The sequence below is a fragment of the Pogona vitticeps genome, chromosome 2, assembly GCF_051106095.1.
Source record: "Pogona vitticeps strain Pit_001003342236 chromosome 2, PviZW2.1, whole genome shotgun sequence".
Taxonomy (NCBI): domain Eukaryota; kingdom Metazoa; phylum Chordata; class Lepidosauria; order Squamata; family Agamidae; genus Pogona; species Pogona vitticeps.
In genome coordinates this window covers 89742071-89769327 of record NC_135784.1, presented here as the reverse complement: position 1 = coordinate 89769327, position 27257 = coordinate 89742071, and the positions used below count along the sequence as shown (strand labels likewise).

Below are 27257 nucleotides of genomic sequence, written 5' to 3'. Positions count from 1 at the left end.
TTCCTATTGTTTTCTTTTTCCCAACACAGGATCTCCTCCGTTCATTCTTCCCTCCACCTTTCCCCTAGGCACCTTACCCCAGTATCTATTCACAGGCTGGTTTGGTATGTCATATAGAAGTGTTCAGATTAACAAGTGTATACCTGACAGCTAGTTTCTTCCTTATTTATAAAATACAAAACAAAACAGAAACCTTTGTTTTCCTTTTTTTTTTTCTTTTTTGCTTAGGGCATTTGTGTATTCTGTGATAAACTTCACAGTCAATTTCTGTTGAAACTTTTAAATCTCAGGACTGAAAATAGTACACCTCGCGCTAATTGCTTTTTCTCTTCCTTCTTCAGATAACGCTGGAGGCTGCCAATATCAAACTACCTAGATTGCCCCAGGGATCCTACTCCCCTTCTGGATCCAGGCAAAAAACCTACGAGCTGTGTGTTTGTCCCAACGGGAGGTTGTTCCTGACTCAGGCGGGCTCTAGTTCCACTTGCCAGATAAACACAAGTGTCTGCCTTTGAGAGAGACCATTTTCGGCAGGCGTAGCTGGCAGCCCGGGGCCCCTTTCCGGCCTCCCAGATCGCAGCTGCCGACTATTTTTACCTGAACACAGGAAGCCTATCAAAGACTTGTGTGCGTGTGTATGTGCGCGTGCACTGAGTGCGTGCGTGTGTGTTTGTGTGAATATATAAATATATAGATATATATATAGATATATATAGATATATATAGATATATATATATATACTTTGTGTAAAATGCAGTTTCAGTACAAGAAATCCCAGGGTGACCCTCTTTGTGTAGCATTCGTTGCTCCCACATTCAAATTTGTACAAATTGGATCTCGGTCCTTCCAAGGGTACTTAAACACTGTCATAGCAAGCCTCCATAACTTAAGAAAATACTTTCAAGCCAGTCCAAATTTCGTTAAAAGGCACCTGACATTTTATCTACATGGGTGTAAAGGAGAAGCTGTGACATGAGATTAATCTGTGTCTAATCTGCTATACATGCAGGCAACATGGTTGTGGCTTCTCACTGTGGCTGTCTCAAATAGATAGGCATGAAATTGTCACAGACTCTGGTGTGCATATATATATCCAGGTAAAATGTCATGATGTAGCCACATGGAGAACAAAAAGCAGCACAACCTGTAGCAACCCTTCTCAGCACAGGTTTGAAAGAAAGAAAGAAAGAAAGAAAGAAAGAAAGAAAGAAAGAAAGAAAGAAAGAAAGAAAGAAAGAAAGAAAGAAAGAAAGAAAGAAAGAAAGAAAGAAAGAGAATCCAGGGTAACCAGATAATGAATGGAATTATTCAGAAATCAATCAACCAATTCCCACCCACCCCCAAATCAGGATTGTTCACCAGTTCAACAAGCAGTTGAATTAAGAGCTAGCGAATTTTCCCTGATACAACACCTCTGAGCCCAAAGTTTCAAAAATATTCAAATAATAGAATATGACAGTTGTTCTAACCACTGCCAGGGATTCTCCTCCGTGTAGTGTCCCAACTTGCACTTCAAGAACCACCAGTGTGATGTGTATGAATGTTATTTCCTCATAAAAACAAAGCATAACCTGCTAGACAAGCATCTCTGATTATTATCGTGCCATGAAAATCTATCATGTAAAATGGATTTTACTGCTTAAGGAGCAGCAATACACCTGTAGTTAAATTACACATCACTAATTTCTTTTAATTAAACGTTCAGATTCCAAGAGTAAATCAGTCCATAACGCTTATTCTGATTTCAGTAGCTGATATAGAAGAGAGAGAAAAGGCCCCATGAAAACACTCATCAGCAGAAAAAAAGGGGGGGGGAGAGTTGAGTGGATGATGAAGGGGGAGTGGTGCTGTGCAGTTAGGCACTTCCTTGTTGTCTTCACTGTCTTCCCAGCTCTGCCTGTGACCTCTCTGTGTCCAGCAGTGGTTAGAAGGGAACACTGTCTCTGCTCATGGGGAAGTTTCTAACCAACTGGAATGCCTGCACAATTTGGGCTTTTCATAACACTGAATGATAACATTCTCCCTTAAAGACTTAGCTCAGTCTGTAGAACAAGGACGGCAGGGTCCTGAAAACAGGGATGCCTTGGGGGCAGGGCCAGCAGAGTAGTCTTGTTCTCCTTTATCAGCATGGGAAATGAGACTCCATCTGCATTTATGTGCAAAGAGTGGATCATATCAGTGGAAGATGAGAATAACAGTGTTTTCTTGTTTTGGTGATCTATAGAGTCTGTGCAGGATCTCATATACAGCAGATGATGACCAAACTGACCATTGCATGGAGATAAACACATTTTCTCAGCCAGCATACCCATGGGATTCTGGCAGCATCCATCTAAAAGAGCAACTTTTCCAAATCCCGCATTTCTCCCAGAGTTCCTCACTCTCCAGTGCCAATCACTACCAAGTCTCCTTTTAAGCAAAAATGTGTTTACCATTTCAACAAGATGTTGGTAAACTTCATACATAAAAGTAGGGAAATGATATATTGAGGAAGAACCTTGTATTGACTGTCTTCTACAATTTCTATCAAACATGCAGTATTTCACTAGAGGTGCTTGTGCAAATACCATCGGATGGTATAGATTTGACACCATCAAACAATAGAGGGGACCCTAAAAAGAAGTACCAAATTGCTCCTAATGTCAGCAGAACTCAGTTGTTCACCAAAAGTCATGATGTTTCCTAATACAAAAAGAATGGAAAATCAGCAGAGGTGGTGGCCAGTTCATCTTTTTCAGTTAATATTTTGGACTCTTAGACCAGAAATAGACTGTAAAGGTAGCCTATGATGGGAATCAGGAAATGCTTAACTAATGTGAACATCCAAGTGTAAAAGCACTTAAATTTCTTTCACCTCTAGGATTATGCAAATTAGCTTGCTTTGCTTGGTGATTGGGCTTCCAGACATAAGCATGAGATTCCTCCAAAGTCAGATTTGATAAACAGGGAAAGGCTGCCACAGTCAAAGTCTCTGTAACATTACTGTGCTTTCAGTTCTAATTCAGGGCTGTTGTTAGCAACTCTTTCTGGCCTTAGTTTCTGAAAAAAAAAATCCCCAAAATCACAATAGAAAGATGTATGAGCTGGGTAGCAATATGTCTGATGATGGAGGAAATTTAAAATATAAAAGACGGTAATGTCAACTTTGGACTTTCCTTGGACTAGAAAGACGAAATACACATTTGAAGGAAATAAATCAATAAAAAAATAAATAAATTTGTCATTAGAAATGCTATTGAGGAACCACAGAAAGTCAATGTTATAAATTGTGGGCACTTCAGATATCAGAGATGCTTATTTTGAAGCAGACATTTTGATTGATTATGACAAAATCAACTGAAAAACAATACAAGTTTCCTTCAAAACTGAGCCCCAGTTGGGTGGCCATGTTAGTCTGTTGGAAAAACAAAGCATTATGTGGCATTTACTGGAGAAGGGTACCAGTACATTGCAGTAGATTTTGCTGTGGGACGTTCTGCTGTATTCCTGTACAGGAATTATCTGTGAGATGAAAGTGATTACTACATCAAAGACATAGTGTCTGTGAGAAAGGCATAAGATTTTATACTGTCACTTCTGCCATCCATAAGAAACATACAAATACTGTGAAACCTATATATGACCCCTAAGCTTCAGTACCAGGGATTGCTAATTACAGTTATAGCAACTTTAAAATGTAATTTGGTATATTTTTCAAGCCATTTTTGTGGGGGGTGGAATTCTTGTGGGCTAGAGAGCAGTAAGAAGCTGATAGCAAAAAGCATCAGTGGCAGTTTGGAAGGCACTCCCATTGATTTTCAATGGAATTTGGATTAAGCCATTTCTAAATATTGTACTTTGGTGCTTCGGTTTCATGATAAAGGAAGCTTGAAGAGACCAGCAAAGTGCACTTTTGGTGGACAGTAAAATGAGCAGTTCCACATGACATTTACAGTGCAATCCTAGGTATGCTTATTCAGAAGTAAGTCTTCAAGTGATTATGTGAAGCTTACTTCCTCTTATGTATGTTTAAGATTGCAGCCTTAGTGATACTGTTGGGACATCAGAGCATCTGCTAATTGAATGCCTCCTATCATTACTTTTTCTTTTTCTTTTTTTGAGCTGACACTTAAATGCAAGGGGGTCACCCAGGATAACCATTGTATTGGAACACAGGACTATACACCATCTCTGTTCAAAGAGGGAGACGTGCCTATGCCTTAAGTCAATGCACTCAGCAAGGAGAAGCACATCATATTTACCTTATTATTCAAACTTTTCTTTTCCATTTGGAGTGTTACGCAGAAGGTTCGAGAATATGATGGGTGCAGTGTTTGGGAGATGGATGATGTCTTATGAACTGGGAGCTGATTAGAAATTCACAAAGACTCTAGAGCACCTGAAGAAATGCTGAACTCTCTCTCTCTCTCTTGGCCTGAATACCGAACTTCTGAACTCATTCTGGAGGTCCAGCTTCGAATCTTCAGAGGCATTTGTGTTCTGTGGTAATTTTGTTTTATTCATTTCATACAGAACTTTGATCACATGTAAGGGCCATTTCATTAATGAATATTTGTTAATGTGCACAAGATGATAAATGAGCTTGACACTGAAAAAAAAATACACATAATACAATGTCACAGAGTTGTTTGATCTTTTCTCCCTTCCCCTAATAATGTTGCTGATAATGAAGAAAAGACAATGAAGTTAGGCTTCTTGAGATAAACCTTTGAGGAGTTAATGTTTGTTGGCTTGTTTGTACCTGAAGGGCTTCTCTTTCTTACAGCTCATTTTTTATGTCAATCTTTCTCCTGATCTTTAAAGTTAAGTATCTCATTAATTATCATTGTCTGCATTCAAGGATGATTATGCTGAGAGAAGAGATGGAATGTTGAAATTATCCTATCAAGTTACTTCATCAAATATCTTTTTGTAAATTTGTTTGATTGCTGGTCCACGTTTAACTTATAGCATGAGAGATTTTTGTAATTTATCTCTAAATTCAACCGCAGCTTCCATTTCACTAGAAAAGATGGTTAGTAATGGTTTGAACTCTTTTCCGTTGCCAGATGCGCGCTTTGCTCCAAACCCTTTTTCTTTTAAAAATAGTCATGTAGAAATTGACACTTGTGGAATTACAGATAATAAACGCTTCCCTTCTCCTTGGCCAAGTCTTTATTATCTGGCAAAAGTCAAGCATGAATGTTACACTCTCTCGAATCTAGCTTAGGCCTTATGCAATATGTAACCTGTGTTGGCTTTGGAATTTTACTATGTTTGTTAGGTTTGCCAACATTGTTAACAGCAATAGTTTGGTGTGGCAGGAAGCCATGGTTATCCAAACTGAATTAGATGCATAGATTATAATGATCACAGATGTTACAGGCACTTAAGTCTCAGTTTGATCCTCCGATCCCTGAAAAATCTCACTTCAAAGTCAGAGACAGACATCCAGTCAAGGAATAGAGGATCTGATCTGAAATCTCCTTCCTGGCCACCGTGGAAAGAGCTGTGCCTCTCATTTCTCCAGAGTCAGGGTGGCAAGAAAGAAGGGTCAGGTGTGATGTGGTCAGAGTATGGCAGGCTCTGGATCTGCAGAATCCAAAGCCCCCTTCCTTCTGGCCCTTAAGGACCACTGCAACAAAATCAGGAAACAGATCAGTCCTCAAGCTAGCCTCAGTTATTTCCTTCCATTAGTCACAATAGGAGAGAAGAGCTTAAGAAATGATGGAAAGCTAGAAGAAGCTCATCAAGGCTTTGGAAATGCTGGAGCATCATCTGCCACAACGAGAGTACCTTGTCAGTCATGTAAGATCTTGTGTACCAGATACAAAACTGAGTCCCTATTGGTGAGATAGATCATCAGCCCCCCCACCTCACTGTGCTCTTTATTGGCTTTACAGAAGAAATCGTACCTAAGCTGAGAAGCAGAACAAAACAAAACTATGCCATGTTCAAAGTGTTAAGATGTACTGAGCAGAATCCAATGGAGGACTTCTGCTGACAAAATTTCAGCTAAGCAGAACCATCAGTTCCAGAAGAACTGGGAGCAGCTACCCCTGCTCCTCATGAGCCTTTGAAAGTTCTCTGGAAATAGGGCCAAGATGTTCCCTGGAAATGGGGTTTGCAAGGGTTGCAAGGCTGCAGAGTGAAGAAAAATCCCAAGTTTCTACCAACAGAATGTTGGATTTAGCCTACAGTAGACCACACCCACATGGGCAATGACCTGTTGCTCACCCAACTGTCATTTTATGCAAATTGGACAAGGAAGGTGCTCACTGCTACCCCTTTGTGTACCCATAGGGCCCATTGTTTTCAAAGGGGCTACCTCTGGCTTGCATCACTAAAAGTTGGAGGTTGCACATGGTGCTGCACACTAGCCACTCTGCAATTGTTGATATGTTTCTGCCCCATGTTGAAATAACAAATTATCATTTATTTGAACTGTAAATTGCTAAAAGCCTTCATAAAACATGCAGTGGTGAGTTCTAAATGTATAACAGTCTTGTTTGTCTATTAAAAGGTCAAGAGTACCTTGCCAGCATCCATCTATTTGCTCACTTTAGCATATCAGATTAGCATATCAGTCACACATATATAGCCCTGTATACGAATAGAAAACTACTTTTAACTGTGTAAGGATTTTTAAAATGTGATATATGCCAACAACTGAGACTTCTACATTTTATGACTACGTTTGAAGATTGGCCATTTGTAATAAATGTTTGTTTTTCTGATATAATAATTGGCTTTTCTCCATGTACTATAATTTTTCATTCCCAATTTTCAAAGGTGCCCTGCAACTTTCTGTGAGAAAGATTCATGAAACATCTTGCTTAGAGAAGGCTTCTGTTGTCGCTTGGCCTATAAAAAGCTTTGGTGGCGTTGCGTGTGGTTCCCCCATTGATTAAAGAAAGCCTGTAGTTCCACAATTTATGCTGCTGCTTTTTTTTTTAAAGTAATGAACATCATATATAGTGTGCTTTGCAACAGTCTTTAATTTTTTTTTTTAATTTTAGCTTCATTTTTGTTTTCACTGTATTGTGTTCAAACACTCTCCTCGCTTAGAACCAGCAATACTTAATGCTCTGTTTTCTCCCAGATGGGGCTTTCTCCCAGATGGCATCTTATTTCTAGCTGCCAAAGGAAGCGAAGGCGGATGCTGAACCTGCTTGCATAGGGGTCGATATGAGTAATGCAATGGACTGAAATGCTGGCGGCAAACAATCTAGTCACTTTCTCCATCAGGCCTAAGGGCTTGAGCTTCAACAATTCAATTCAGTGGAAGTGTCAGTGACCTCAAGCAGCTTCAGTGTTATACCTCTTGCATCACATCGGACTAGCTACTTGGTCATCCTTGCTTTTACATTCATACACCTTTGCTCTGGATAAAGACAAGTGCTTGTAATTACATTGACAATTGGCCTTGTCTGGCTCTCAGAGCTTGCTTAATTTTGTTTTTATGTCCAGAACATATTGTGGGAAGCTCCTATTATCAGCTGGCTATAATAATGGATCTAAATGTATTGATAATAGATTTCATTACTTTCTGGCTTGGTTTGATTCAGCAGACGATATAGCTCATAGGTCAGCCATTCAGATGAGAAGCTGCAGCTGAGAAAATGCTCATATATAAAGGCAACATTTTCAAAACGTGCTGTGTAGCTCATAATCATATGCAGTTGAACTTGTCTGGAGTTTAAACATGCCACCTTTTTCACCTATTGTAATGTCATTTAAAATTAATTATCCTTGTCAAGCGCCCTGGAAATGAGAAAGATAGTGGGTGCAATTCCAAGAAACGCTGGATCTGCTTGAAATTGCCATCTTATAACCACTACTCAGGTTTGAGAGTGAGGCCCGAAAAACCCTGTGGTGCTTACTTCTGAGGAAGCATGTGAAATATCGAAACCTCACTGATTTCAAGGAGGAAGTCAACCTGGCTTAGCATATGCCAAGCATGAGACTTTTGCTTTGGAAACTGAGATGAGAATCTGTGGGTTTCTGAACTCTGCTGTGATGGTTTTGAGATAGGCTCAGAATTACATATATGTTTATCAAGTGATGATTTGGTTGAATGCAAGAACGTATCTGATGCACCACCTTTAGGCACACAGTTTTAGTGCAATGCCACTAGTGGAAGCAAGCATATCACCTGATTATCACACTGGACCAATTGGTTTAATTGACTCTTGAATACCCCTCTTTTTTGTTTCATTCTCCAGTGCTGCCTTTTGATCACCATTCCAGTAACCCTCTATGGGTGGGGAAACAGAAAACTGAGTAACTACTGATCTTCACAATCTTGTAGAGAGACTAGTATTGTAGGAATAATGCCTGCCAAGCAAAAGACTGGCTCCTCTCAAAACAGACAGTCTATACAGCCACAGTTAATGTCTGCACCTTATTAAATAGGTATACTCTATTACAATACTATGTCCACATCTACAAAAAACTCCATCCCAGACCTTGCATGTTTTCACGCATTGAATTTGGCCCACAGTCGATTACTCTTTTTTCCCTATATTTAGCATTCATTGTGATAAAAACTCATTCTCTTAGAAACTGCTCCAGTAATCGACCAGACCAGATGGGCGGGATATAAATCAAATAAATAAATAAAATAAAATAAATAAGTAAACCTTCCCATTCTTGAGCACCAGAGTGTCTAACTGAAATTGATGTATATATTCATTTCCTCGTGAGGTTTTAAGTTTGCTTTCCAGAATAGCAATGGTGGTGGAGGAGGCTCAAACCAGTGTACTAATTTAGTGTATTTAGCTTTGGTGAATGGGGATTTCCATCACAGATGTTGGAAAAACTTGTAGCTTATCTTTCAAATTAGGGTGTGGGGGAGAGAAGAACAGTGTCATATATTGGGGGGGGGGGCTATAAGAGACAAAAAATGACTTGAACATTTGAAAGAAAAAATGTAGACCTCAATGGACTTGTTAAAACTTTTCTGAGACAGAAGGAATTCCACGTTGTCAGCAAATTTCCCTTTGATATGCGTGGAACTCCATGACACAGTTGCTAAGAGCAGCTCACCAACTTAGGTAGTAATTCTTATATCACATTTAAAGACTGCTTCAGACACCTGCTTGATTTGCAACAGTACAATGTGTCGTGACTTTTAAAGATATAGTTTGAAAAAGCCCTAAAAGATTAATTTAATCTGTAGTTCCATCCCCAATTACTTGATGTCAACCAGTGAATCAGTGAACATTTGTGAAATTTCTGGGTAGCTTCTCTTTGGATTGCATTGCTGATTCTACTGCGTTCTAGCCGTGTGTTAGTCAACTGCGTAAGTGGAGTTCATGGTGCTCAGACACTTAGGAAAAATTACTGTGTGCCCACTGGCATCACATATTTTCAAATACATGTAGCAGAAAATAAATGAACCTTTTAAGTATTTCAGAGAGCAAACGTGCTACCAAATAGCCTTTTCTGCATGATGAAAGGTGATCATGGTAGCTGTCTGTCTTTTACAAAAGGACCTCACAAACCACTTGTGATTAATTAAGTTCATTCTCATTCGGCAGAGTAACCTACCAAGAGTCATAGACTGAAAATATATCCACTAAGAGAAAATGAAACATATTTGCTCATTTATGTTATAATGTCCCTCTGATTACACTTCCAGCATAATCCACAATCCAGTTTACAGAAGAGCTTAGATGCTAGCTTGCTTGGTTTGAAAGAACTCAGTCCATCTCTCATGAAAGTCCTTCTACTTGAATGGATTGTGAAAGTGGGCTGTTTATATGTTCAAATATCAACAATTATATGTGCAGGTGCTTTATATACATACTGTACTTGGCTTGCATTAAAACTGAGAAATGGCAATAATTCTATCTGAACATACCTTGCCATGCCATTTATAGAAGTGCAAAATATGACCTCTCAAAATGACTCAAGTTTGGGGAGACTTTAGGTGTACATTGTCTATTTGACACCAACACCCACCAAGTTCAGTAAATTGATGGATATAGGGCTGTAGACATGCTATGTGTAAAAACAAACGTTGCTTATAAAAGCATTTGAATCTTTTACAGGGAGCCAGTTTGTGTGTTTGTTTGTTTCCTATGAAAGAAAGTGATGGCTATTGCTGCATAGCAGGTTGGAAACCCAAATTAAGGACAAGCAGATATATTGAACTGTCCCATGCAAATCTGTCAAAACCACAGGAATGTGAAATTCATGAGAAATTAATTTGACTAGTACAGATGGCATTCTGCTAGGAAAGCTCAGCAGTGTTGCCATTTGTTCGAAATGCTTTCCCTTTCAATAAGAGCACCTTGTCATCCTCTGCTTCAAACTTTCTCAGCTAGTACTTTCATCCAAATGAGAGATTAGACCTCCATTTATATCCCATGGACAAGGATGGGCCCTTGATCCCTTTTGTATTCAATTTCTGTTTTGAAAGAAAAGGTCCACTGCTAAAGAACAATTTAAAAGAGTATTAGGGTGTTGGCCGAAGAGCATTTGATCTGCTGTTCAGTCTGCTGCAGCGATGAGCTGGTTCACTCCTTTTTCTGGCAATTGGACATAATTGCTAGAGTGAACCAGCATTCTAGAGTGAACCCCTTTCTTGGCCTCTGTCAAGTGCTGCTGGATATTTTTAGTGCAAATAGTAGCGACCCATTTTGGTTTGTTTCCAACACATGCCATCGCTGGAAATGAACAAAAGCGGAGCTTGTGGCTTTAAATTTGCCTTCCACATTCAATTTCCCAATATTATTAAGTGGCTTAAGAAGATAGCTTAGTCACTTTGTAATATTGGGGAATCAAACATCCCATTATTCTTCTCCAGAAGAAAGCAAAAAAATGTTTAACAGGGTTTTTTTTTAATGACAGTGCTAATAGTAGAAATAATAATAATTAAAAAAGAAAACTCTTTCCCAGAATCAGGCGAGAGGAGGGGGCAAGGATGGGGGGAGTTAACAGGGAGGCAGTTCAAATATGGTCACTAGAGGGGTGTATCCATTTGGCTATAGGGATTGCATCCAATGTCCTCCTGGACCTTTGCCTGACCTTAAGCAACACTAGCCTGATCCAGCCCACTCCAATTGACAATAGACAACTCCAATAGACAAGCTGTCAGTTGTACTCCTGCTCCTTCTGCTTTGCCTCTGGACTGGAGGTTGTGGGTGACAGTGGGAAGCAATCGTATGAAAAGGTTGTATTACCATAAGGCCATGAAGAAGCCTGCCATCTTAATGGGCTTCGCCTTAGGGGTTTTTAAGTTTTCCTTTAGTGTTCCTGGGGAATAGACTTCCTTTAGGTGGAACTATCTGGATGTCTCACCTAAGAATAAGTTTCCTGTGCAACATATCTCCATGGCATCTTTGTGTTATCACAGCAATTTATTCTGAATTCACCACTGTTTTGTTTTGTTTTGTCTGTATTCTGAAACCATAGTCACTTATAAGAGATGAAATATTCCGAAGGTTTCTGTGGCCTAAATGCATTGCCACTTTTGTAAAGTAATTTTTATAAGCTTTAACATGGATTTCTTCTATGAAAACTGCCTGTGTAACACCTTCAGGCAATTTTCAATGTAAAAGCAACAACGCATCTCACAAATAATTGCATGAAATTTCATTTTTCATATAGAAATTAATAGCAGTGAATTTCCATTGTGAAAACACTGCAGCACTTTTTCCTCCTGAAGATTCATTTTGTCTCTTCTCTCTCTCTCTCTCTCTCTCACACACACACACACACACACACACACACACACACACACGCACACGCACACACACACACTTACACTATTTCTATGTAAATAAGTGTATGGACTGAAATCTTCGATTTTTTTTCCTTATATGCCAACAATAAAATCAGCAGAGAGAGACCCAGTTGGATCTTCCTTTGATTTTGTAGCTAATTACATGCCATCATGTTGAGTCTGACTTATGGCAACCTTCCCAGAGTTTTCTAGATATAAAGCTCTCAGAAGTGGATTACTGGTCCCTTTTGCTGATGGCACCATGGGACCATGCATCTTACCCAAAGTCACACAGGTGGCCGGACATGTTATCCCATCAGCCACATATGATCTCTATGATTTTGGCTGCCCTCCTTTTCTGGAGGTACTGTAGGGATATCCACCCCCATCCCCTGGCTCTGCAGCCAGGGGCTCCAGATCATTAAATTTTATTAGCTTTGTGTAGTCACTAGATCAAGCTGATTATCACTGTGATGTAAAGGATAACTGATGCTTTGGTGATATAGTCATGATGTCCCTTAGTATAATCCTAAACAGCCTGAACAGTATCAATAGCCAAGGAAATTGCTTTTCAGTCTTCTCTGTGACCGTCTTGCAGTTAGCAAGTGAGCATGAATATCAAAACAAGAGCAGGTTATTAAAGGGAGTATCAATATGTGTGTTAATACAGTCTGACTTCATAGAGCTGAAAAGAATAAAAGCTGTTGAGTAAAGAAGCAATTTAACAATTATGGGATGTATATCATAGTCACCAGATTGTATACAGACTTTCTCCATTCTACTGCATCTGAACCGTGACCATTCTTTTAGAACAAGGAGAATGTAGTGTCACAGTCTTGTCAATATTTATGGTGCCACTGATTGTGCAAAGGAAGGGTTGGCATTAAGGGCAGAAGTTGGCATTCTCCATCGCTCCATCCTTCATCCATTTAAACTATGACTTAACCATCCATCTAAAGTTCTAAATCATAACAAAGGCGTGTTGTGACCCAAATGGATGTGATACTGATCTGTCGTTGGTTGGGTTTGGGGTTTGGTTTTTGTTTCTCCATATTGTTTAATTGTTTGTTTGTTTGCTTGCTTGCTTGCTTGCTTGCTTTTGCCCATAATTTTTTACTTTTACTATTACTGGTAATCATCATCAACAACAATAATGGTTGTGGGATTTTCAGGCTCTCTCAGTTGAGGATCAGGAAAGGAGATTCTTCACAGGGCTAGCTAGCCGAGCTGTTTCATATGTTCTTCATGCTCTGCCTGCTTCTGGCTGGATGAAAACACCACCACACTGCAGAGTGTCAGCCATTACTGACAATGGTTGGTGCTTGCCACAGCAAGATCCTGGACAAGAGCCTTGTGGTCCATGAGGCCTTTGGAGCTTGCTATGGAAATGCCATTGGACCTATCAGGGTATGTAATGGCTTGGAGGGTTCCAGTTTAACCTTGACTATTGTTGTGCCCAAGGAAGAGGAGGAGGAGAGCAGATAACAAACTGTCTTGAGCCTCATATGGAAATTCCTTCCGATTGGCAGAAGCCTACCTATGGGACAGTGAATCAACCTGGCGGAGCTAAGAGACATTGTTTTTGGGGACTTGCATCTCCAAGAATCCCCCAGCCATCATGAAGTTGCTTTCTGGAAGTTATAGTCCAAGGAAGTAACTTTTCCAAGGTCTGATATGTGAATCATGCAATTCATTTTACACAGTTGTGCTGCTGGATGGTTAAATAGCATAGCAGTACCTGAAATCATATGGTTACTCCTACTGGCATATTCTCACCATTGCTAAAATTAGATAGCCTAGTGTCCTTTCTTCTCATGTCTCTAGGATGAATATTTTCTTAAGTTTATGGACTAATCAAAGTGCACTTCTTATGATTTTATTGCTTAGACTCTGTTTTTAAGAAACTGCCCTCATCCACCCAGTATAAATATTAATAAAACATAATTAGTACACCATAAGACTAAATGTGTTACAATCCAATCCTCAGTTCAGACCTTCGGTTTTAAATGCCTTCCTCAACTCCACTGGATTAGAAAAAGCAATCATTAGGCATTGCCCCTTGCTTGTGTTGTTCTTTTGCTTCTCTAAATCCTATAGTGAGAACCAGTAATTAACCTGAAAGTGATTTGGCTTGTTTTTCTGCATTGATGCTTTTCAGATGTGCTGCAGTCCAATACTGTGAGAAAAGTTCATGTGTGCATTTTTTTTTTAGAGGTGCATTTACAAATGCCTTGAGGTTCTCAGTTTAAGCCCTAAAATGGGCTTGGTGAAGAAGCCTGCTGAATCAAACCAAAGGCCCAGTTTATTAAGCGTTCTCTTTCCAAAAGCAGCCAGCCCCCTGTGCTAGCAGAAAGTACAAGCAAGGTATGATGAAGGCCTTGTGACGTGCTACCTTTCCAGCATTTCTTACTTGGAAGTCTACTTTCCTTGGATGCCTGGGCACTGCTTTAAATACAGCTTAATGGTTGAATCCAGAGAGAGTCAGGTTTAAGGTAGATCCATTGGGTTGGATATTGATGTGAGTGTGTCAGACGCTGAGCTGGTGGAAGTGGACTTCCCTAATGTCTCTTCCCCATGATATCCCCCAGTGCTATACTGACAATCCTGCCAAATAGGATGTGCCATGGGGCAGAGAGTAAAAAAGAAGGAGGGATGAATCCACAATTGTGCACCATCATGTTCTGGGAGTGGAGCCTTTCCATCCATACGAAGCACTGAAAGTAGAAGGTATTCTCTGCTGGTATAAGCAATGAAACTGAAAATGATCAATCTCTTATTAATCCACGAGCATAGCATAAAAACACAGTACATAAACCATCACAGTTTTGTATCCATAAGAGTGACATATACTGTCTTTACACCCAGGTCTTCATCTTGTAAGCAGGACAAAAATTATGTTATGTTTTTTCATGATGATGTTCACTTTTTTTTTCTTTTCTTTTTTTGCATTCTGTTTTGCTTTTCTAAAAAAGTGTGTGTGTGTGTGTGTGTGTGTGTGACTGTGAGAAAAAAAGCTTTTTTTAAAATCAAGTAACATCAATCCTTGCACACTCTATGCAAAATTTTGTAAGCATTGCAATAATGCTATGAATTACACAAGGAACTATTTTAACTTTATTACACTTTCTGTATAAAAAGATTTGTATTTAAAATTATTTCAACTGCAATCTTGTAAAATATATTAATAAAATAATGATTGTTAAGAAAGGAAGTGTGGCTCCATTTTTCTCCCATTTTAAAAGCAAACCCATGGGGAAAAAAAGACCAAAAAGTATTTAAGGTTATTAGGTATAAATAGCCAACCATTTCAAAGGCAGCAACCCTGATCCAATGATCCAACTCAAATGGGTCCACACAAGACGTATCTTCTATATTGAGCATACCTCTTTATTTCAGTGGATGAAATGTAAAGGAAATACATAAAGGAAAGGAAATATATATAAAGGGAAGTGTGGTTTTTGTTCCCCCCCACTGAACCCTTATTGCAAGTATTTCAGAATTCAGTTTCCTGAAAATGCTTAGAAGGGAGCAGGGAGTCCTGCTTCCCTCCACTGTCTCCTTCTCTACATGCACTGGGATGAGTCTGAAGAGAAGAGATTCCTGGTTCTGTGTGTGTTCTGGAAAATCAGAGTACTTGCTCACATGTGGAAGTGTCCTCTGCGTTTAGAAGTTGTCCTTGAGATTTGAGAGCCCTGGATGGCTTTATAATCTAGTCCCTTGGTGGGGGGGCAGAGGGGACTAGGTTATAGAATATTGAGGGCAACCTCCATGGAGAAGTGGAGAAGTATCTTTACAGTTACTATACTGTGAAAAAGGGGGCAAAGGAGCAAGGGAAGCTATGACAGTTGTCTCAGCTGCCTCTCTAATATGTCTAGCTGCTAGGCAAGGAGAACAGGGCTAATAGTTTCCTTCTAGGCACATCCACTCAGAAGCAGACCTTGCAGCCAGTATTCTGTTGCCTTTTGGCTGGTCAGAAGGGTCCCCCAACACAGCAATGTGAAATCAGGACACATGCACAAATGTTGACGTTGCAAGCAAGGAGTGGGCTTTTGGTCATGGTCATTACTATGGGCACGAGGTCAATGCTTGCACATGTGATGTGACCCTGTGTCATTATGCTGGCTGGACGTCCTGCTCGATGGCTACTCAAAAGCCTATTCGCCACAAGTTCAACGGATCTTGCTGCTAAAATAGTGCATATAGAACTGTGGCCGAAGTGACAGTTGAAGGAGACATCTATATACTTCTGATGTAGGGCCAATTAAGCTTAAGAATGTTTCCTGCTAGCCTCAGTGGGAGTTGACTTACGCTAACTTGTCTGATTGACTACTGCCATCCTTTTGGCTTCTTGCTGCTGGTGACACTACAACGGAACTTGCCATGAACTTCTGGAAGGGGGATATACGGACTTCCTCCTCATGAAAGCTCCTCTCTATAGCAGCTCTTCTACAACACCTTACAACCCTACAGTTGAAGGGTTTTCAGATTGCAGCCAAATAATCTAAAGGGAGTGCTTGTATTTTCTGCAGAAGGAGCTCATAGATGTGGTCTGAAATGTGATTGCACTTCTGTTACTACAGAGCTGTCAGTGACACAGGACTTGGAAGGCAAAAACAGGCAATCAAACAGTATGGCTTGCCTTAGTCTTGACAAAAGCCGTGGTCATTGGTCATACAAACAATGATTACTGAGTTTAACATTGGCTTCACATCAACTATACTGTATCTACTGTTTTTAAAAGGCCTCATGTGTGCCATGGTATTGCTCTCCGATTCTCAGTTCAGCAAACCTGAACTCTTAATGAACTGGTGAGTTCATGTTTTTCTTGTATGTTTTAGTCACTGTAATCTTTTATGAACTGCAGTATGCAAATAAATTTTTGATTTAATAAATAAAGAAATACATTTCAGTATCCAAACATTGCTCCTGAGTCAGAAATTAATACACTCACTTTGGGAGTACAGTATATAGAAAAATAAATATTTAATCCTGAATACCTACATGAGGAGTAAACTTGGTAAGACATTATTGCTTCACCTCAATTAAGAATCAGATCAACTTCACATAGCGCATCAGATACTTCCACAGTACAAACTGGCTAAATCTATGCTATACATTTAGCAAGGAGCTAATTAATCTGGAGTTGTCATTTAAGTAGGTCTACACTGTTTGGTTCTCTTTTTTAAAATAATAAAACTACAATGTACAAGCACAACATAAGGAAAAACAGGAAAAACACACATATCTTGATACTCAAACAATTTAAAACAACTTCAAAATTAGCTAAAATTGGTGCACCTACCACCAGGGCCTGGAGAGAGATATTTCCTCCAGAGTTTTGATTATGATGTCTGTGACCACCTCTACCTTGGGAATCACCTTTAAACTGCCCTTACTTTTAAAAGGTCTATCTTAAGCTCAAAATATGGGAGCCAAAGCAATTTTAAGAGTGAAACATAAAGATTTGATCTTTATTAAAGAATCATAACTTGTTAAACTAAACAGGGTTCAAATTAAGTTTACAATAAATTGCATGCTAGTTCTCAAACATTCCAGATACAAAGTAATTCTCTCAAGTTACATTCCACTCTTAAACATGACCTCCCTCCTGTAGATACAGTTTTTGTTCCTGGGTAAACTCGGTGAGGGTTCTGTCACAATGCCCCATAGCCCTTCCAAAATAGTGTTTTCTCTTGTTCACATGAAAGGCCTTCACCTTTCAGTAGCAGAAAACTTGCCATATTTCAACAAACTTATTTTCTTTCAACAATCCCTTTTTAAATTTTATGTCCCATGTCAACTTGCCATTAACTTGTTTGTCAGAGTTCATTATACCATTTAGCTAATTGAAACATATACTTTAGTTTCCAGGTACTCACAGTCACTAATCTAGCTGCCCTTACCATATTCACATTTTGATACTAACTCATAAAAAAGTACTGTTGGAGAACACAGCCCTGTTCAATAATTGGCCTTTCAGATGTTCTGACTCCAGTAAACATGGGCAGTGAGCGATTTGGCGAGTTCAAGTCCAAAACATCTGGAAGGCCAAAAGCCAAATGCTGAGATACATTCATATCTAGCACATAAAAGACGAACACAATAATTTTGGCGAGGTAGGACTTGCAGATTTAGTTTTGTATCGGCAAAATGACACTTGGTCCGCACACCCAAAGGTTGGCCAGATATAATAGACAACATTTATAGTAGAATTAAGAAAAGGATATGAAAAACTTCACATGACAGCACTTACCTAGCCTTTAGATTTAGTTTACCTCACTAGAAGACAGATGAAAATTAAAAAATGAGGGTGTGATTACTACTTTTGGAAATCAGACTGAAGAGATTCCCCAGCAGACAGAAGAGTAAATTAAGGGAGATTGTCTTTCTCATCATCTGATCGTGTCCTGAGTTTGCAAGGTGAGAGATGGTGTATGTCCGGTTGGATTTAAGTACAATATTCTTCTCCCCTTTCTTCCTTTTAAAAAAGTTGTAGGATATTATTAAGATCATATGATGTTGATTAGCAAAATTATCAACATTCTTTGAAAACTGCAGACTTTGGTGTTAGTGATAATATTTTGTCAGTAGTTGCATGTCTCTGTCCATACATAGAAACATTTGTTTGTCTTTTTTTCCCTCCATAGTCTTTGTTTCATTTTTTCTAGAAGACATACACAGTTAGTCAAGAAACGCCAGCTGCCTTGCTAGTCAAGAACATCTTGGCACCATATGCTCTTTTCATTCAGAAAGAATGGTGGGGCAGAAGTCACGCGCACATACCCAAATGCATCAGATATTTAATTTAGAAAAATACTGGAGATAGAGGAACAACGGGTGGCAGAAGAAGCCGCATCTTGAAGCTAGAAAGAAGTCAAGACATAGCAAAAGTGGCAGGTGTTTCAAGATGCCAGCTGCTGCCACCTGTCTCAGAACTAACACTGATCACCAGCACATCAGTTCAGACTAGAGTACCAACTTCTGGGATTGACACAGGGACATACTGGCCAGCTGAGCATGGGCAATAACTACATGGAACACCTTTTTTAATAAGGAGGAAAGAGGAGCAGAGCTCCCCAGTCCAGCATGTGCTCTGCTTGCAGAAGGCCCCACATGCAGTTCCTTGCAACTTTACTTTGATGTGAGCAGTGCCAAACATCTGGAAAGATATTTGCCTAAGACCATTGTCAGTTAGAATAAAGAATTGGGCAGACTGACTAGAAAACCTGAAAACAAACCTGGGCATTCTGGCAGTTAAATAAATAAGAACACAACTTTTCCAAGGTCTGGTCTGACTTTGTATAAGACAGCTGTTTTTTTTTCCTAACGAGGCACTTCTCATTTCCCAACTGCAGGCAGGACTCTGTGTTTCAACTCATTCCTACAGGGTGCCCCCAAATTTCTTTAGATCATGTCATGGATGAACACTAGGCAGAGTTAAGGGTAGTATTCTTAGATACAAGACGCCGAGGCTCAAAAATCTGTGAGAACATCTTCAAGCCTTCTCTTTTAGCCCTGGCAGGTAAAAGAAAGAGGAGGGATGGGGTAGGGGGAATGGAATGTGCCCACTGAACCTATGCCAACCTCTCTGGTTTGGCAACACATGGAGCTTGGCATAGCTGAATTTTTCATAAAGCTGACATGGATACATATTTTTAATATGCTGGTTAAACAAGTGCAACTTATGCTTAGAGCAGAAGAAAAGATGCAAGCCATAGGGTACGATCCCATCATTCCAAGAGGATAAATACAATGCTTAAGAGTGCCAAGAAAACCATTTTTAAACATGGATGAGTAGGTTACAAATTATGAAATGTAACTTAAATTAAGTAAGTAAATTATGCACAACAAGAAAGCATAAAATACTTCCTAAGGTGGCTTCTTGGCATTCCAGCTAAGGTGTCTTCAGGGCTCCTTTACATATGTCTAAATCAAAAAATTAAAAATATATATCTAAAGTCTCTAGAAAGTCCTTCATGATGGTTCAAAAGCAGTCATTAACATGCAAAGCTCAGATTTGGCTCGATTCCCTCCATCACTGGGTTTCCTTGCTCTCACATTTCTAACTGGAGCAAGGTACTGATTGCTTTGCTGGCCCCTAATTCTAGGAACTGAAAAAAGTAGTAGAATTATCCATTTCATTAAAACAACATATGTTGGTGTAGGGTTTTGTAAGTTTCTCATTAATGTTTCTGTTCTTGTTGATAAAGATTTCTGTAGAATTCAAATAGTGCTGGAATTTTAAACTGGCTTGAACTGGGCCACTGGTCTTCTAGGTCTCTTGGGGAAACTCGTAAATAAGAGTTAGCCCAATGTTTTATCCCAAGATCTGGTGATCGAGGGCATAAACTGTGTTCGCAGCTAGCATAGTGAACAGCCATCACTTGATCCATTCTACAGAACTTGCTTAAAGAAAGGCAAGATAAGATATTGTGTGAGTCCTGGAAATTGATTTTACTATTCTACCTAGCTTGTAGCAAACAGTGAATTTTTCATAAGCATTTTTTACATTTGTCTGAATATGAGGAAACTGAAAGCAATCCAATGGCTATTCATGAATGGCACTATTTTATACCGTCTCTTCAGTGGTTTCCGATGGTCTCTTGGGCCAGTTTCAATACCATGGTGTGTCATCACAGCTGATTGCCTCCAAGCTTAGTTATCATTTTAGAGTGTTTGCCTTCAGTGGCATGAAATAGTGTAGTAACGCAGGGATGTTCCAGTGGATTCACTCATTCTCATTGTAGTAACCAAACTTGTCACAAAGATTAACAAGCCAAATGAATTTATCTGAGTTCAGCTGGTGCAGTACCTAAATTTTTCTGTTGATAGGGGCTCTGGTGCACCTCCAGGTTTTTCTCTCTGAGCCTACAAAGGAGCCGGTGTGCCTTGCCCAAGGCAATGGACAGATCTCCAGGAATCCACGCCAGGCTTTTGTTTGCATGGAGTCCCTGTAAATGCACAGATTTGTAGACTTTGCAAATTCCATTTTATTATGTCAGCACTCTTGTTTTAACAGCAATGGGCACAACGCATCTGGCCCCCTGTTTCTACTATTTATCTTAACCTCAAGTTTTATATCATTTGTGCCTGCTGAAGCATCTGGGGAACTCGATTGTAACTTCTCAGTGATCCAATGAAAGATTCATCCCTTTATTTCTGTGAATTGATCACATGACTACTTTTTTCTAATCATCTGAGTGGGTGACATTAACTGTTTGGTTACTTACAGTACAGTTCCATTTTGCTGGAAAATATTACTCCAGAATTAACAAATGGCAGCTGTGTTCCTTGCATCGGATGGATCTCAAGTTCATACACAATAAATCATGGATATATTATTGTGAAAGTGGAACACTGATCCCTTAAATTCAGATCCAACATTTTTATTTTTGGATAGAAATGCATGTAGGACTAGAAAATGGAGGATTCAGACACATGATCCAGCTGACAAAGAGCAATGTATGATGTTCTCAAATGAGGCTTTTATTATGCAATCACTCTGCCTCATTCATAGACTTTGTGGGTGAGGGGGAGATCTGAATGGAATACTGCACAGTCCCCTATGACTGGAAGCACTAGGTGCTTCCTGTCTTGAAGCACCCATGGACAATGGACTCAATGCTTTAAAGATGCTGTTTATTAATTTCTCAGTGTGAAACAAATTGCACCAAATGCCAATGGCACTCAAAGGCATAAAATGGCCCACTTTAAGATGAATATGGACAATGAGATGGAAAGCTGCTATGACAATGAAGATGATCCCCAGAATAAGGGCATCTCCTTTTCTTCTCTTCCTCTTCTTCTCTTCACCCACTTATTCCCTCCACTATTGCCCCTGGTAAAAAAAAACTTCACAGTGCCAACAAGTGGAGGGTGGATTAGCAGTTTCATTAATTCTGTATAAAAACACTGGTAAGTTCAATTTGTATATATATTTTTTTATTCTGAGGGAAAATATAAAATTATTTTATGAGAAAGAGAGGGCCTGTGAGACACTTTACTCTCTGCCTCAGCCAGGAGAGAGATTTTTTTAACATGGATGTGTCAGCCAACTTTCAACTACAATAAACAAGTATTAAGGGGGTTGCCTTTCCTTCAGGAATGCAGACCTTCATGACATCTGCTAAGCAATATTTTTATTCCATCTGTGGCCATTTCCTATTCCTTTAAAGCCACAGGCTATTTCTGATGGCAGTGACCACCTCTCTAACCCAAATAGCTTTCTAACAGTTACTTACAAAGTCTGTCTTCAGTGATGAACTCTGTTCAATGTAATTTAAAATGCAATTTCCTTTTTTCAGATGGTGAGATACATATCCAAATGGACGCCTGTGAGATTTCTAAGGATCCCAATAAAAAGAAAATGACCTCCAGTTCATGTGGGAATGCAACTTTGTGCTCACAACTACTACACAGAAACACACAAATGACAGGACAGCTTAATGTCTATTTCTGTCCAACATTGTAAAGGAAACATTGGCAGATGCGCCAGCTCTCCTTTTTTAGCAAGGATAATCTCTTCCCTGTCATCGATGAATACTTATTTGCACTTTTAACTTTGGGGAATATTTTGAGATTGTTGTACAAAATTGTACAAAAATGGTTGGCTTCCTGCATGCAACACAAGGCAGCTCTGCATGCTCCATCCATACAGATTTCTCTCTTCATCCCCCCCCCCAGGTCCTGGCAGAGGTCCTTGCAGTGAGAATAGAGTTGCTACCCAACAGCCATTGTTTTCATTTGTGAAAACAATGAAAGTGCTCATTGGAAAAAGCTGTATCAATCCACAAAAGCATTATGCAATTTCATCCATGATTCTCCGAGTACTCAGAACTCTAGAAGTGTAAGTATGTACCCCATATTTATTTGTTCATTTAAAATATTTATACCATGCCTTTATCCTCAATAAGACCCAAGGTGGCTTACAATATTACAATATTAAAACAAACAGTATTAAAAGTTTAAAAATAATAAACTGAAACTCAAGTGATATAATTTTAAAATACATTACAAACAGATCCATTTTTTTTTTAAACTGGCCCTATTTAAAAAGAAAAAACACTGTTAGGCAGCCAGTTACTGACAAAAAGCACCTGAAGACAAATGTTTTTGCCCGCTTTCAGAAGGACAGCAAACAGAGAGACAGCTTAACTTCCTATGGGACGGAGTTCCAGAGTTTGGGAGCAACAACAGAGAAGGGCTTCCAGTGAATCAAGTAGCTGGAGATTGATGGCAATATTTGCAGTCATATCCATGAATACATGTGAGACTGGACAATTAAGAAAGCTCACAGGACAAAAATTGATTTGTTTGAAATGTGGTGCTGAAGGAGAGCTTTGTGGATACACTGGATTGTCAGAAAAATGAACAAGTGGATTCTAGACCAAATCAAGCCTGAACTATCTCTGAAGGCAAAAATGTTGAAAATGAGGTTCTCCTCTTTTGGGCACATCATGAGAAGACAGGATTCTCTGAAAAAGACAACAATGCTGGGAAAGTTTGGAGGCAGCAGGAACAAAGGAAGACCAAATATGAGGTGGATTGACCCGATCCATAGGTTTGAGTTTGGAAGAGCTAAGTTGGACAGTTGAGGGCAGGACATTTTGGAGGGGGTTGCCATAAATTGAGGGTGACTTGATGACACATGACAACAAAAATATTGTATAAAGCAAATATTCAAATATTAATATTAATACAGAGATAGTGGTCCCTCCAGTGAATTTCTAAGCAGACATTTCCATCCTAAGGATGCCTCTGGATCTTCAGTGCAGAATCTTTTATTAGGGACTAGATCTAGCCTCAGTCTTTCTCGTCTGCATGTAATTCAAGCTTCTTTCTTGTTTTCTTAGTGGTCTATTGTAATTTGTTCCTTAGAGTTGTAGAAGCCATGTTAGTCTGTGCAAGCATTTTAGGTAAGAGAGACATTTTTTAAAAAAAAAACCCTAACTTACATATTTTTTTAATGTGAGCTTTTGTGGACAAGCCCACTTCATCAGATATAAAAGAAAGAGATTTAACATGACAAATATTTATATATGGCATCAAAATCTAGATATCAAAACACAAAGATCGTGGTTGGTTGGTAAGAAAGTCAGTAGGTGTTTAACAATGTGATGATGGCATCTTTGATATGCAGGTCTTTCTTTGAAGCTTGTGATGTAAAGAATGTGAGAACTTCTGTCATAAAATAACAATGGTATTGTTAACAATAGCAATTTACAGTTGTTGATGAACTCCAACCCCCTACAATCTTTCCTTTGTAATCAGTTGCAATAATGTGTGAATTACACTACCTCAGACATTGAATGACCACAAGAGTCAAGAGCAAAGTAAAGAATCTGTTTCACCTTTGAAATTTCTAAGGTGAGTCTGTTAAGGGGATGGGGGAGGATATTTGGGAGGTGCAGTACTGTACAATATTTGTAGTGTTTATAGCTGGTATTGCTTATGTTAAGTCCACTGATGTGTGTGTGTGTGTGTGGCATGTGCATATATTCTATCTCAGCTGTTTCTCTCTGGATTCTTCTCTGGTAGTTTTTTTTTTCCTAAGATGGCCACTTTCAGATCATCTGTGAAATGTCCTGGTAAATTAAAATGTTGTGAAATGAGTTTCTGTGTGTTGCCATTCCTAATGTCTGATTTATGTCCATTAATTTGTTTGCATAGAGATTGGCCCGTTTGTCCTATATACAGATGGGCACTGTTGGCAAAAACAGGCACAAATAATAGTGGCAGTGGAACAGGTAAAAGTATCTTTGATATTGTCTGTGACATTACTGGTCCAGTAATTGTGTTGACCGACTAGATGTGGGAGCTGATGTGGCATCTGGGTCTGTAGCAAGGTTTCATTCCCATTTTTGTGTCAGTGTGGAGTAGTCCTTTGTGTGTCAGTAGTCTTTTGAGGTTAGAGGGTCGTCTATAAACCAGTATAGGTTTGCCACCAAGGGCTTGGGAGAGTAAAATGTTCTTGTTGAAGATGAGTTGAAGATCACATGATGTGTGTGAGTGGTCTCTGTTGTGAACTGAAAATGACAACTAGCAATGTTTAATTATTTTTCCTTCCGGGTCTATCCTGTAGTGGGTTGCATCTGGGTATCCATCTTGCTTGATTATTTGTTCCTTAATTATACAGTGGTGCCCCGCATAGCGAGGTTAATCCGTTCCGGATTAACCTTCGCTATGGGAAAACATCGTAAAACGGATCCAAAAAACCCATTGAAACTCATTAAACAAAGTTTAATACATTCCAAATGGACCCAAAACTCACCATTCTCCGATGTTTTCCCTTGTTCCGGCAGCCATTTTGGGTGTACCGGCGCCCATTTTTTGTGTTCCGGTGGCCATCTTGGTTGTACCGGCAGCCATTTTAGAGTCCCGGCAGCCATCTTGGGTGTAGCGGCACCCTTTTTTTGTGTTCCCGCGGCCATTTTGGAACTGCTGAACAGCTGTTCCCCCATCGAATGCGGGCATGCCCTCACATTAGCGATGGGGAAATCTGTATTGCAATGCGGATTCATCGTTCAACGGTGCACTCGTTATACGAGGCACCACTGTATTGGGTGGATATTGTAGTCTGAGGAATGAATTTCATAAATCTTTGAGTCTGGAGTCTCTGTCTTGTGGATCTGAGGAGATGCAATTGCATCTGAGGACTTGTCTCTAAACAATGTATTTTGTTGTGTTTTTGAAATAGAAGCTGGAAGCATACAAGTATTGATCAATGAGCTTTTGGTACAGCACAGTGAAAAGATGTTTGTCTTGTAGTTTTACAGTGGTGTCAAGAAAATTCTCCTGTTGTGCAGATTGCTCCAGGGTGAGGTTGATGTGCGGGTGAAAGTTATTGAAATCTTGGTGGAATTTTTCTAGTGATTCCTTTCTGTGGGTCCAAATTAGAAAAATGTCATCAATGTATCTCATTGTATCATGGAGGATGTGTGTAAAGTGGAATCCTGTGCAGAATTTTGCTTTTAAAATTAAAGCCAGACCTGATCTTAATAAATCTGTCCAACAAGTCTGACCCATTTGAATTAGTTACTTCTTTCTTTGTTGCAATAGAGTGGGACAGCTCCTTTAAGATATCATCCAGACAAACCCCAAATCTCTCTGCACTCTATGAAACACAGTTGGTCCAAGTGGTATTCTCCTCTTTCTTCCGCTTGTTCTTTTTCTTCTCTAAACACTTGAATGTTTTATTCCATTTTATTCCAGCATTCTCAAGACTTTTTGAGCCCTCTTCCAAATTCAAGAGTCCTCGACCCATGTCAACATAGGATTAATACATTTTACAGTAGAGATTAATTCATCATGGACATGTTTCTGCCATCATGTTGTGATTTCAAAAACAAAGGAGTCCGTAGTGACTATATCACCAATATACATATCTTTTGGAAGGAAAGATGATACTAAACATTATAGTATGGAATATAGTGATGATTTTTCCAGATCAATTAAACTTCCTAACATTTTATTGTGTTCCATCAAGTCAGTTCCACCTTATGGCAACACTTTCCAGAGTTTTGCAGATAAAGAGTTCTCAGAAGTGGATTACGTTCTTTTGCAGACACCCTGGGACTGTGCAGCTTGCCCAAGGCTACTCTTCTCCTGGGACACACAGTAGGGAACTGAAATCCCAACCCACCAAACATATTGAGTTATCCAGTCAATCAAACTTTAGTTGTTGGCTTTTAAAGCCATGTAGATGTCACATGGACATTTCTGGAACACTGTACGTACTCAAAGAATATGAAAAAGCAGCACTTATGCTCTAATACTGCTAATTAATAAATATTTAACAAGAAATCCTACTGAAAATATTGCATAATTACCTAGCACTATGCTTAAAACTCCTTTAAAATTAGTGCCTTCTGAATTCACAGGCTTCCTGTTCAGTAATTCAGAGGCTCACATTTCCAAACACGAACAGCTTTGCTAGTCCCAGCAGGGAATGTCTTGTTCCCAGTAGGGTTTGAAACATTATCAGGAGTACCACGGCTGCCACAGGGAATGCTTCTGATTTGGGCGGGTGGGGGGATTATATCTGTGAGAAAAAGGAAGGGGGACTTCCATATCATCACTCAAAGGGAGCCTGAACGGCTATGAAAAATAGACAAGCTTGGAATGTTAAAAGGCTTCCACATACGTTACAGTGAATTATTTGCAATTAAATAACATTTATGATCTATTAAATGCAGTTAACGTTGCAAAGCCTTATAAAGTGACCCCCAATTGCATATTAGAGGACTGCCTTGCTATTTTTCCCACAGCATTAAAACTAATTAGCTGAAGAGCACGTTCAAACTGGACAGCCATTTGGGCGCCAGGCAATGAGCTGAAAACTATAATAAACCTATTATGGTGCCTTTGGCTTCCACTATTGTAGTAACCTGGACTGCCTTTTTATCAGCTGCCTTTTAAAACACAACAACACCAGAAACTGTTTCATCTTCATTTTTTTCAAGGGTCTTCTCATTACTTCTATGATATTACAGAGTTTGAAGGTGATTCTGGCTTCCCACTCAGTGCAAGATCCGAAAGAGATACAAA

At 39.4% G+C, this 27257-nt stretch overlaps 1 protein-coding gene across 30 annotated transcripts in view; it reads left to right on the top strand.

The window, feature by feature from the left end:
- SGCD (sarcoglycan delta) overlaps positions 1-14918 on the top strand; it is a 631892-nt gene extending 616974 nt beyond the window's left edge. For all 30 annotated transcript variants that reach the window (XM_078385606.1, XM_078385607.1, XM_072990018.2 and 27 more), the window contains one exon: positions 342-14918. In XM_078385606.1, coding sequence (XP_078241732.1) covers positions 342-515 — 174 coding nt within the window. In that variant the 3' untranslated portion in view covers positions 516-14918. The remainder of the gene's footprint in view (positions 1-341) is intronic.
- Positions 14919-27257: the final 12339 nt, after the last annotated feature.